Raw genomic sequence first — 12,473 nt, forward strand, 5'->3', positions numbered from 1 at the left:
GATATAGTGTTATATCTCTTCTCAAGGGAAGCCCATACAACACTGTATTATTTACTTTTGGCAGATGCTAGTATTACATGAATAACCATCCATAAATTTGGCTTATACTGTTTCATTTTCAAATAATCTTAAAGCATTCCTGACACGGTCATACTTGTATGTGTAGAAAGAGAGGTAGCAGTGGAACCACTTCTATCTACTTGGGACTGTGAGCTCACTGTTTGTGCAAAGCCCTTGCACCTTTGGAAACAACACAGGCACAGTTTCTATAAAAGTCCATTCTACTTGATACTGGAGTATTACTTGGCAAATCTAACCTTAGAGCTACATGGGTAAGATGGCACCCAACTAGTGGCTCATCTTATAGAATACCAGAAAGCTGTTTCTCAAAAGGAAAATGCTTTCTTGTGGAAAACGGCATAACTTGGCTCTCAAACTTAAAGTGTGATTCATCTGAAGAAGGTCCCAGAGATTCATGAGTTTTTTAACTCAGAGAGAAGCAAGATATAGAAATTTGTCTTTACTTTGGAATCCCTCAAACCATTAGACCCCAGAAAAGTTCACTGAGACATCAGACCTCTCTGCATTTGCAAGGGATTAACATTTGGCTGTCTGAGATCAAGGATATCTGCCAAGCCATCTATTATATTATTCATTTTTATATCTCTTCCCCTTTTTGAGTTAAATGTCATTAATGTCATGTGGGATAGTAAAACAATCTAGGTTCCTTTGTTTATTGTTCTATGCAACAAACAGCTCCTGAGTACTTTTTTCACGTCAGGCTCTTTTCTTGACTCTGGTGAGACAATAGTAAAGTAAGGTCCTTGCCCTCAACAGTTCACATCCTAGTAAGACATATTATAATATAATATAATATAATATAATATAATATAATATAATATAATATAATATGTAGCATTGTGCAAAATAGTATTATAAAATAGAAGCAGAGGACAGAAGATGTAGAGTGCTGGGTTTTTTTCTTTTTTAAAATTTTTATTTAAATTTTAACTGGCTAACATACAATACAATATTGGTTTCAGGAGTAGAATTCAGTGATTCATCACATACTGCAATACCCGGTGCTCATCACAAGTGCCATCCTTACAACCCATCATCCATCTATCCCACTCCCCACCCACTGCCCTCCATCAACCCAGAGTTTGTTCTCTATAATTAAGGGTCTCTTATGATTTTTTCCTTCTCTTTATTTTCCCCCTACCGTATGTTCATCTGTTTTGTTTCTTAAACTCCATATATGAGTGAAATCATATGGTATTTGTCTTTCTCTATCTGACTTATTTCACTTAGGGAAACATGTTTTGGCAAGGTTTTTTTAAAGAAATCAAAAAGAAATAAGGGAGTGTCTAGTAATTTCAGTGGTTGATCTTGGACTTCTCAACCTCCAGAACTGTGAGAAAATAAAATGTTTGTTGTTTAAGCCACCTAACCTATGGTATTTTTGTTACAGCAGCCCAAATGGACTACGATAATATTCTACGGTACTTAGATGACTGAGAGCAAATTAGAATACTGGAATTGTGTGTTAACCACTTCATTTTTGCAGTAGTCAGTCATCAGGGATCTGGACTCTTGAAAATCTTAGAGGCTTATGCAGATCAACTCAGGGAGCTTATCCCATTCCACTCTTATATTCAGGGCAATGGCAATTGCTGTCTCTGAGTGAGAATATCTCTCCCTAGTACTCTTCTCATAGCCTTAGCTATATCCTTATTCCGGAGAGTATAAATCAAAGGATTGAGGGTGGGAGTAATGATGCTATAAAACACAGAACCAACTTTGTCTTGCAATGGAGTACGCTGGGACCTGGGCCTCATATATGAAAAGATGCAGGCCCCAAACCAGAAAGAAACCACAATGAGGTGAGAGCTACAAGTAGCAAAGGCATTTCTCTTACTCCCAGCTGAATGCATCTGAATGACACTGTGGAGGATGAAGCCATAAGATGTAGAAACTAGGAAAATGGGGAAGAGGAGAAGTATGACACTGCTGATATACACTATGGTCTCATAAACAGTGATGTCTCCACACACCAACTTCACAACAGCTGGAAACTCACAGTAGAAGTGGTGGATTTTCCGAGACCCACAGAAAGGGAAATGCATCAAGATCACTGTGTGAATTAGAGAGTTTATGGATGCCCCCAACCATGACATGATAGCCATCATCAATCCCACCTTTCTGTTCATGAGAATGGTATAACGAAGTGGATGACAAATGGCAACATAGCGGTCATAGGACATGAGAACTAAGAGAAGACACTCACCACCACCCAGAGACAAATAGAGGAAGTGCTGGGTAGCGCAGCCCACAAAGGAGATGGTCTTCTTGCCAGATAGATAATTGGTAGCCATCTTTGGGATGGTTGTGGAGACATGCATTAGATCCATGAGGGAGAGCTGACTGAGCAGGAAGTACATGGGTGTGTGAAGCTGGGCATCAGCACAGATGAGGAGAATAGTGAGCGTGTTGCCACTCACTGCAATAAGGAAGACCAATATGGTTAAGGAGAAAAGGAAAAGGTGGATGAGAGAGTCATCAAAGAGGCCTTCAAGGATGAAGTCTGCCAGAAAGGTCTGATTCCTCTGCCACATCTCCCCTTTCTCAGTCTCTGGGGGAAGAGGAAGCAGAGGTGAAATGTGATATCAGAAATACTGGGGTTCAGCAATAAGACAGTAAGCACCTTTTGATCTACCAAAGAATCTGTGAAGAGAATTTTTTTCTATTTCTCATTCTTCAACAGCTCTAATTCTTAAAGTAAACGAAAGAAAGAAAGAAAGAAAGAAAGAAAGAAAGAAAGAAAGAAAGAAAGAAAGAAACTTCAAATCTCTCAGTACAAATGTAAGTCTGAAATTCCAGAACAGATTCTATTAAGTGCCAAACTTCAAAACAAAAGCCTCTCCTCATTAAGGAAGAAATATATATACACACACATATATGTGTATATCTTTATACACATATATACTTTTACAAGTATATATATACTTTATATACGTACTAAATTTTATATATATTAGATATATACTTTTTTATAAGTATATATGTGTACAATTTTTTGTAAGTATAAAGGTATATACATATGCACTTAATGGATTGTTCAGAAATTTGGCCTTACACAATTGTGAAAGCTGGTTAAGCAGTCTATATAAAAGGCTCTCACCTTAGTGTCTGATGGTGGAACTTGAAGTCCATCGGGCAAGTGGTAAAGAAGGGAAATGGAAATGAAGTGCATTAGATCAAGGGCAGGCTGGAACCCACAAGCATGAACTTAAATAAACCCACAAAGGCAGACTAAAACTCACATCAGCTCTTGTTGCTTCTGGAATTGGTGGTATGGTTATCTTGCTGAAGCTGGGGCCCTTCCTAGTGAGGCTAACCATGCACACTTGGCCCACAAGTCAGAGAAACTAGAGGAGGATCCAGGGGGAGGTAGAGCAACTCAGGCCCAGTTGCTGCCTCATACCAATGAGGTAAGTCAGCAGATCAGCAACAACATATGCAAGTTACAAAATAGGGCTTCCCTTCCACCCTCTAATCTCCCTTAGAATCTCTCCTATAGCCCTCTTTCAACAAAACTGTACAAAAATGGGAATTCTGAGAAGTGAAGTTCACCTTAGGCAAGCTGACACATTTCAAGACCACCAGAGCCCATCCCCTGTTAGTTTGGCATTCATACACATCTCCTTAAACCAACAAACACAACAAAGTCATCCTTCTGCCTAACGTAACTATCCTGCATATAACAAAAAATATGCAAAATATTCCTATAACAAACAAGGAAGAAATACCCATTACTATTGTCCATAAAATAAGTCATCCTAAGTGCCAACGCATTCTGTGACATCAGTTAACACTCTTTCAGTCACTCCTGTTCATTCCAATGGACTCATAAGCAAAGTGGCCAAAGTGGCAGGAATCAGCTCAGCAACATGGACCTCCACTCACCAAAACCAGCCTAGCTACAGACACTTCTGGTGCCCAGTCAGCCAACAAGAGACCAACACAGAGTCCCTGATATGGCAGCATTCACCAGGGGAATCAGCCAGCTGCTTGGTGGCAGACTGATTATGCTGGACTGCTTCCATCGTGGGAGGGACACAATTTTGTTGTGACTGGAATAGACACTTACTCTGGGTATGGTTTTGCCTTCCTTGCCTCCAGTGCTACTGCCACAACTACCACCTGTGGACTTACAGAATGTTTTATTCACCATAATAGTATTCCAAGAACCATTGCTTCTGACTAAGGAACTCATTTCACAACAAATGAAGTGTGAGATTGGGCCCATGTTCATGAAATCTAATAGTCTTACCACACTATCATCTTGAAAGAACTGTCTTGATAGAACAGTAGAACAGCCTTTTGAAGATTCAGTTACAGCAACAGTTAGTTGGCAACACTCCCATTGCTAGAGCAATGTCCTCCAGGATGTGCTATATGCTTTAAATCCGCATCCAGCTTCTGGTGCTGTTTCTCCCATCACAAGGGTTTACAGGACCGGGAATCAAGAGGTGGAAATGGAAATGAGTCCTCTCACTATAACATCTATAACGATGATCCACCAGCAAACATTTTATTCCTATCTCTGGACTTTTAGCCTTTGCTGGTTTAAAGATCTTAGCTCCAAAGGTAGAAAGTCTTCCACAGGTAACAACAATGATTCCATTTACTGAGAGTTGAGACTGCCACCCTGCCACTTTGGGCTCCTCATATCATTGAATCAACAAGCAAAGGAGGTTATTCTACTGATTTGGTGTGATTGATCCTGACTTGTAAGGAGAAATTGAGTTTCTACCACACCGCAGGGATAAAGAGTATGTCAGGAATGTAGGATATTTTCTAGGCTTCCTCTCTGTACTCAAATGTCCTGTGATAAAAGTCAGTGGAAAACTACAACAACCCAATTCAAACAGGACTGCTAATGGCCTTCAGGAATGAAGATTTGGGTAACTCCACAGACAGGGAACCATGACCAATTGTGGAAAAAGGGAATATGGAATCAGTAGTAAAAGAAGATAGTTATAAACACCTGCCATGATCATGGGAACAGCTGCAGAAACAAAAAGTGTAATAGTTATAGGCATTTCTTCCTTATTTTGATATGAACATTTTGTATATGTGCATTACCTGTATGTTTTGGTTTTCTTCCCCTGGGTCATCCCTTTCCTAACATAAGATATATTAATATAGTTAACTTCATATCTCAGTATTTAAAATTATAGGATATAAAAGGGGAGTATGAATGAGATAGGAGTAGAATGAATACTCATCTAAAGGTAAAAAGGGGATTCTGTATCATCTTATGGGAAAATACTTGGTGTGTTTTGTATCCCCTTCTTAGGAAAAGTTTAATATGTTTTTGGTTGTACATGGGATAGGTGTATCATGTTAGATGCAACTTGGTATTGTCTTTATTTGGAATTAAGTATGGTTTAAAGAGTTGTGTATAGGTGCCAAGTGGACATAAACAAAGCCACCATATTTATATACTTGAACATAAGAGGGAGATATTACCTGGATAGGCCTGAGAGCCTTCAAATCCAGGTTGATAAAAGTAGGATTATAACATTTAACCAGCCAGATTTTCCGATCCGCCCTTTATCTAATTCTTACATGAATGCTGATCATAATGAAAGCTTAGTCTGCATGGTGAAGCCCAACTCAAAAGAATAATAGTCCAAATTGATACCCAGAATATCCACACCATCCCCCTTTATGTTTTTCCTCCCTGAACATTTCCCTAGATTTTAATGCATTCCAGATTATCTACTTCATTTTTAAAGCAGATAACTCAGAACCCAATGTGTTCTTCAAAGTATAATTTGACCAATAAGAGGTCCCATTTATTATTCTCTCTCTCCATATTAATACAGACTATTTTTGACCACCACCTCACATTGTTATTTCAAACTTAGCCTCTTGTGGACTAAGAGCTAAACTTTCTAAAAAAATAAAAAAATAAAAAAAATAAACTTTCTCCATGCTCCCTCCAATCACTCCAACGCAGTGAAACACCCACATATTTTGCTTTGACTTAGGTATCCATATGCTCTCCTATTTCCTTCCTCAGTTTCCATCTTTCTCTGTAAGGCCCCATAGTGTAAGCTTTTCCATCACCTGATTCATGACTCTCTTCTTCTCTTAGACAACTCTCCTAATAATTTCCCTTTCTGATTTGTAGCCCTCAAGTGATTTTTTCTTCTGCCTTCTCTGGCAGCTTTCTTCATGAACTGACCAAATATCACCCTTAGGCTAAAGAGATGAGGAAATAAGCTGACAATGCTTTAGGATGCCCTAGTTTCTAATAAAGGTTTCCTAGTCCCAGCCTTACCTTACCTGAAATTCCCTCTGCAGAGACTTGTGGGCAGAACAAGTATAGAAGTGGAATAGAGAAGGCTGAATAGGTCCACACTGACTCACACACTGGCTACTGATCATTCAAACAGGTTTTTTTTTCTGAGGTGTTCATCAGACTTCCTTATCTAATCCTGGAAATCTCCATTTACCAGTGGAATGGTAGAGAAGATATTGCCCTATACAGTCACCACTGTTGACATTAATTATCCTAGTGACAGAGTATTACCAGGAGCAACAGTAAATGAAATTCTGTAATGCTCCTGCAATCAGTACTCAGATTTTACACTCCAGTACACATCAGGACAGATTGCATAACTAAACTTCTTTAACCTCTACCAGTTGGGCCTTTGAATCATGCATATGCTTCATCTGCCTCTAAACATATATCTGAAGCACTGCTCCATCCCAAAATGGTAATGCAAACTTTGAATTTGCATTAATATGATCTGATTAAGAAACTACATTTAATACTAGCATAATCATCAATGAATCCAGAATCAAAAGAAAATCTGTTTGGGATTTTCTCCTATTTTGAATAACTCAAGGCACTCTCTTCTTCCTTTATACTTCCTTTCCTGCTTGATAAAATAAGAATTTTTTCCTAGCACTGGCATTTTTAGAATAGGCCCCTTCTTAACTGCATAAATGATTCTTCAGCAGGAATCATAGGGGTTATAATGAGAATAAAATTGACCTGACATGAACCAATCTTGAGGACGGAGGAGTACCATCTGCGAAAAATAGAACATCCCTCTAACCCAGAGGACCTATGATGTCAGCTGAGGCAAACTGAGGACACTAAATATATGGCATCAGGGATCCCAGCCCAGAAGACACATCCTGAATCTCTTCTGGAAACCATTACTCAAGATGCCAATTAGACTTGCCATATGCATTGAAATAAGCATTCCCAAAGGGCTTTGCTTGGAGTTTGCTTGTAGGGGTCTGGGGAATGAGATATTTTGAGGAGTGTAAGTCTGAAGATAACATGGGAATATCTTCTCCAAGGGCCAATTAACCATGAAGTCAAGTAATCCCTAGAGTCTTGGCTTGTTTTTCATCTTAGAACCCAAATCTCTCTAACCCCTTTCTATCCAACTCTTTTGAGAGCACAATCTAGGGAAGATCTAATCCCTATTGCTCACAACACACTTTTGAGGGTTTCCCCATGTGCCATATCATAGAAAAGAAGTCAAAGAATGAAGGCAGGCAATTACCACTAGTCTTTCCCACCCTGACTGTGGGCCAAACTCCAATTTTATAGACTACATTAATATGTGAAAAGATTTCAGATACAAAAGTTTAAAAAGAAAATGACATATCTGTACATCTTCTTTTTATTTACTACCATTTCATTCTCATACCATGCTCTTCCATTATAGGGATATGTTGAGCTATTTATTCTCTGTTCTCTATCTCAACTGAGACACTAAAATGTCTACTTTATGGATTTTAGCTTGTGGTTTATTCTTTGGGTAGATCCAATGTATCATTACTTTCTTCACAACCCACTGTTGGAGCACCTGGCTGGCTCAGTCAATAGAGCATCAACTCTTGATCTTGGAATTCTTAAGTTTGAGCCCCACATTGAGTGTAGAGATTACTTAAAAATATAATATTTTTTAAAACCTACTTTCTAATACTTTTACCTGGTGCTCTTTTTCTCACCAGAATGTAATCTCTAATTAAGGCAGTATGTCATTTATACAATTCATTAATTTCTTTGAAAAATATTTGATAAGCATCTGCTGTGTCCCAAGCACTGTATTTGGGTAGCATGTGGACAGTGATTAACATGCAAGCATAGTCCCTTCCCCCATGGACTTACAAATAAAGCAAATAAATAAATATATCATGTTCAACTAAGAATTTGCACTAATCAATACTCTTGTGACAATACTCAAGTGACATAAAACAAAACTTATACTATCTTAAGGGAAGGGTATGGAATCATAGCAATGAATGGGATAGAACTGATCTCAGCTAGATTCAGTAACATAAAAATATGTTTGCCTATTATGTTTGCCAAAATTATGTTTGTCTTCTTTGCCTATCTTTCATCTTGGCTTGGGTCTCTCTGTTGATATTCTCTCAGGCATTTTTATATAGAGGGAATACATACATCTGGAAGCTCTGATGCTATACTTATGGCTTCACATCCAATACTCTACCACTCCAATTTAATAGTGGTTGTTCCCACCATCAAATCAGAAAATCTGCGCAGCCCGGGTGGCTCAGCGGTTTAGCGCCACCTTCAGCCCAGGGCCTGATCCTGGAGACCTGGGATTGAGACCCATGTCAGGCTCCCTGCATGGAGCCTGCTTCTCCCTCTGCCTCTCTCTCTCTCTCTCTCTCTCTCTCTTTCTGTGTGTGTCTCATGAATAAATAAATAAAATCTTTTTAAAAAATCAGAAAATCTGTTTCAGAGTATTGGTGTGATACGCAGAAGGGTCCTGAGGAATAATTAGATCTAGACCACACACTGCTATGGTTCTGCCTAACAAATCCTAAAAAGAAAGATCTAAATGGATTCAAATAACAATATCCTAATTGCATTCCAGAACAAAGCTCAAGAATATTTGTAGGGATACAAAAATATCCAGGACATGCCAAGGTAAATTCACAATGTCTAGCATCCGGTAAAAAATTAAGAAGCATGCAAAGAAACAGGAAAATATTACCCATAATAAATAGAAAAATCTGTGACTTGAAACCACCCAGAACTGATAATATACCAACTTGGGGTATCTTACTGATTATGTTGTTTAGATCAGACAGAATTCGCAAAGACATTGCACTTATTAAAACTGTATTCCAGGCAGCCCAGGTGGCTCAACGGTTTAGCGCCGCCTTCAGCCCAGGGCGCAATCCTGGAGACCCAGGATCGAGTCCCACATCAAGCTCCCTGCATAGAGCCTACTTCTCCCTCTGCCTGTCTCTCTCCCTCTCTCTCTTTCTCTATCTCTGTCGCTCATGAATAAATAAATAAAATCTTAAAAAAACTGTATTCCATCTGTTCAAAATGCTAAAGGAAGGATTAAGCATGTTAGCAGAGGCAAGAAAAATAAAACACATACACATACATGTTTATAGCATTGAAAACTACAGTGTCTATAATGAAAAATAATCCAGGGTAATTAGCAGCAAATTGAACATTGCAAAAGAAAATACTGGTGTATGAAGACAGCAATAAAAACTATTCAAAATGAAACAAGACAGGAAAAAATGGAAAAAATAATGAACAGTGCATCTGTGAGCCTTAGGACAACCTTAAATAGTCTAATATACATATAATTGGAGTCCTGAAATAGCAGAGACAGAAAGGATAGAAAAAAATATTTGAGGAATAAAAACACTATGAACTAAATAGACCTGATTGACACTTGTAGAACACCCCCTTCAACAAAAGAATAGTACACATCTTTCAAGTGCATATGGAACATTTATCAAGATGGACCATATACTACTGTGTATAATAAAAGCATCATTAAATTTTTAAAGAATTTAGGTCAAAGTATTTTTTCAGATCACAATTAGAAAGATATCAGAAAAATCTCAAATATTAACTAAATAGCATAACTCTAATGCATATCAAAGGAGAAATCAGAAGAGAAATAAGTAGATATTTTGTTCAAACCACTTTAATAAGGTATGACTGACATACAAAAATCTGTATATATTTAATGAATAAAACGTGATGAGTTTGGAGATCAAGGTACATCCACAAAACCATCATTCTAATCTATGTCATAAACATACCCATCACCTACAAAATTTCCTGCTGCCTTCCTTATTATTTTTTGGTGATAAGAACACTTAACATAAGATCTCACTCTTAACAATATTGTATTGTATACTTAAAATTTTGTTAACTATAGGATCTGTGCTGTACAGCACATTTCCAGGACGTATTCCTCTTGTATAACTGAAGCTTTATACCCTTTAACTAATACTTCCCCATTTCTCTCCCCATCCTGTCCTTTGCAGCCACCACTCTAATCTCTGCTTCTATGAAATTGACTAGTTTACATTCCTTATATGTATAAGTGGTATCATGTAGCATTTGTCCTTTTGCATCTGATTTATTTCACTTAGCTAAGTCCTCCAGATTTATCCATGTTGTCAAACATAGCAGGACCATGAGGCAGTTAGGTGTCCAACTCTTGACTTCAGCTCAGGTCATGACTTCAAGGTCATGGGATCAAGTCACATGTCAGGCTCTGTGCTGGGCACGATATCTGAGATACTGATTTCAAGTCTTTAAGATACATAGTGAGAAGTGGGATTTCTAGATCATATGGTAGTTCTAATTTTTTGAGGAGCCTCTATACTGTTTCCCATAAACTTTTGCTTTCTTGGTAATAGCCATCCAAATAAATGAGGCAGTATTTCATTGCAGGTTTGATTTGCATTTCCCTGATGATTCGGCATGTTGAGCACTTTTTCTATGTACCCGTTGTCCATTCATGTCCTCTTTAAAAAAAAAAAAAAAAAGATTTTTCTCTGTTTTCTTCTAGGGGTTTTACAGTTTCAGATCTTACATTTAATATTTAAATCATTTTTACTTTTTTTAAGATTTATTTTTTAAAGATTTTATTTATTCATGAAAGACACACACACAGAGGCAGAGACACAGGCAGAGGGAGAAGCAGGCTCCATGCCAGGAACCTGATGTGGGACTCAATCCCAGGACTCCAGGATCACACCCTGGGCCAAAGGCAGGCGCCAAACCACTGAGCCACCCAGGGATCCCCTCATTTTGACTTTTTGTGTAAGGACCCAATTTCCCAAAAACCACTTATTGAAGAGCCAATAATTTCCTCATTCTGTATTCCTGGCACCCTTGTTGAAGAACAATTGACCAAAATGTCAAATTTTAAATCTTTATTTTTTTAATAGTATAGCTTTAAAGAGACCCAAAAGCTGAAATGAAATAAAAATTTTAAATATCTTATTACCTCAAAAGAAGGCACAAAGAGAGTAATACAAAAAAAAAAAAAAAAGCAGAAAGGGGAAATCAAAAACAAGCAAGTTGGTAGATTTAAACTCAACTATATCAATAATTTCATCAAGTATAAATGGACTAAACATTTCAACTAAAAGCCAGAGATTCTTACAATGGGTAAAGAAGCAAGACCTGAAAGTGTATGTCATGCTAAATGAGAAACTGAAAATGGGATGATCTGTCAACAAGTATTCTGTATATCCACCATAGCACTGATAATGGTAAAACTGAGGAAAGGCAGATAAACTGTACCTTCAAGTTTTTCAAAGGACCCTGATACTTTTGACTCTGGAAATCTTTTCTATTTCAGAATTATCTATCTTCTGTATTCTTTCTTTTAGCCCTGAAAAGACTCCAGATCATGAAGAATTGAAGGGTAAACTGTCGATATCCAGATTCCAGAGGAGTTGTGACTTTCTGTTTCCGGAGAGTCTCTCTTGGCTCCAAAAATGGAGTCAATTGCTAGAAGTCATTTTTCCAAAACCTCTTAGGAGTCTTCAGTTACCTTGGATTCTTCATTGTCTCCTTTCCACCTTTTTTGTGTGTGTCAGTTCATGCCCCCTTACACTTGCAACATACGAGATGTTTAAAAGCAAGTAAGTGTTTAAAGCATTAAAGGTAACAATGTATTGGGCATTTATTGCCTGGAAAACAAGGTCTACTATTATAAAGTCTTTCACCATGCATTATATGACATGTTCCTTGAGGGTAGATTCAGATTTTTCAAAATGTACAATGCAAACTCTATGGCAATGACTAAAGATGTTTTTAAAAGAAGTATATATAAGTAGAGGAAACGAAATGAATTTTATTTTTTAAAACATAATAAAATGAGGCGGCAGAAAACAGGAAAAATGAAACTAAAAAAAAAACTAGCAAAACAATATATTTTTGTCCAACTATATCAAACAGAAACTTTTTTTTCTTTGCAATTCTATACCTTTATTTGACATCAGTGGCTAGTTCTTATCCACATTAATTGCAGATTTTTGAAAGTTGTGACAAATACATAGGTTAAAATATATGGAGCTCATTTGGTGAATCTTCATCCAATGTCTTTTGGACAACCACACACAGATACGGTATGGAA

At 37.6% G+C, this 12,473-nt stretch overlaps 1 protein-coding gene across 1 annotated transcript; it reads right to left on the reverse strand.

The window, feature by feature from the left end:
* Nucleotides 1-1,021: 1,021 nt before the first annotated feature.
* Nucleotides 1,022-2,795, reverse strand: OR2AE1 (olfactory receptor family 2 subfamily AE member 1). Its single transcript, XM_072833988.1, has one exon. It carries the CDS (start codon nt 2,613-2,615, stop codon nt 1,656-1,658), a length of 960 nt encoding a protein of 319 aa, XP_072690089.1. The 5' UTR covers nt 2,616-2,795; the 3' UTR covers nt 1,022-1,655.
* Nucleotides 2,796-12,473: the final 9,678 nt, after the last annotated feature.

The sequence above is a fragment of the Canis lupus genome, chromosome 8 (assembly GCF_048164855.1).
Source record: "Canis lupus baileyi chromosome 8, mCanLup2.hap1, whole genome shotgun sequence".
NCBI lineage: Eukaryota > Metazoa > Chordata > Mammalia > Carnivora > Canidae > Canis > Canis lupus.

Coding starts and splice junctions, on each gene's coding strand:
- OR2AE1 (XM_072833988.1), bottom strand. CDS start 2,615: ATGTGGCAGAGGAATCAGACCTTTCTGGCAGACTTCATCCTTGAAGGC.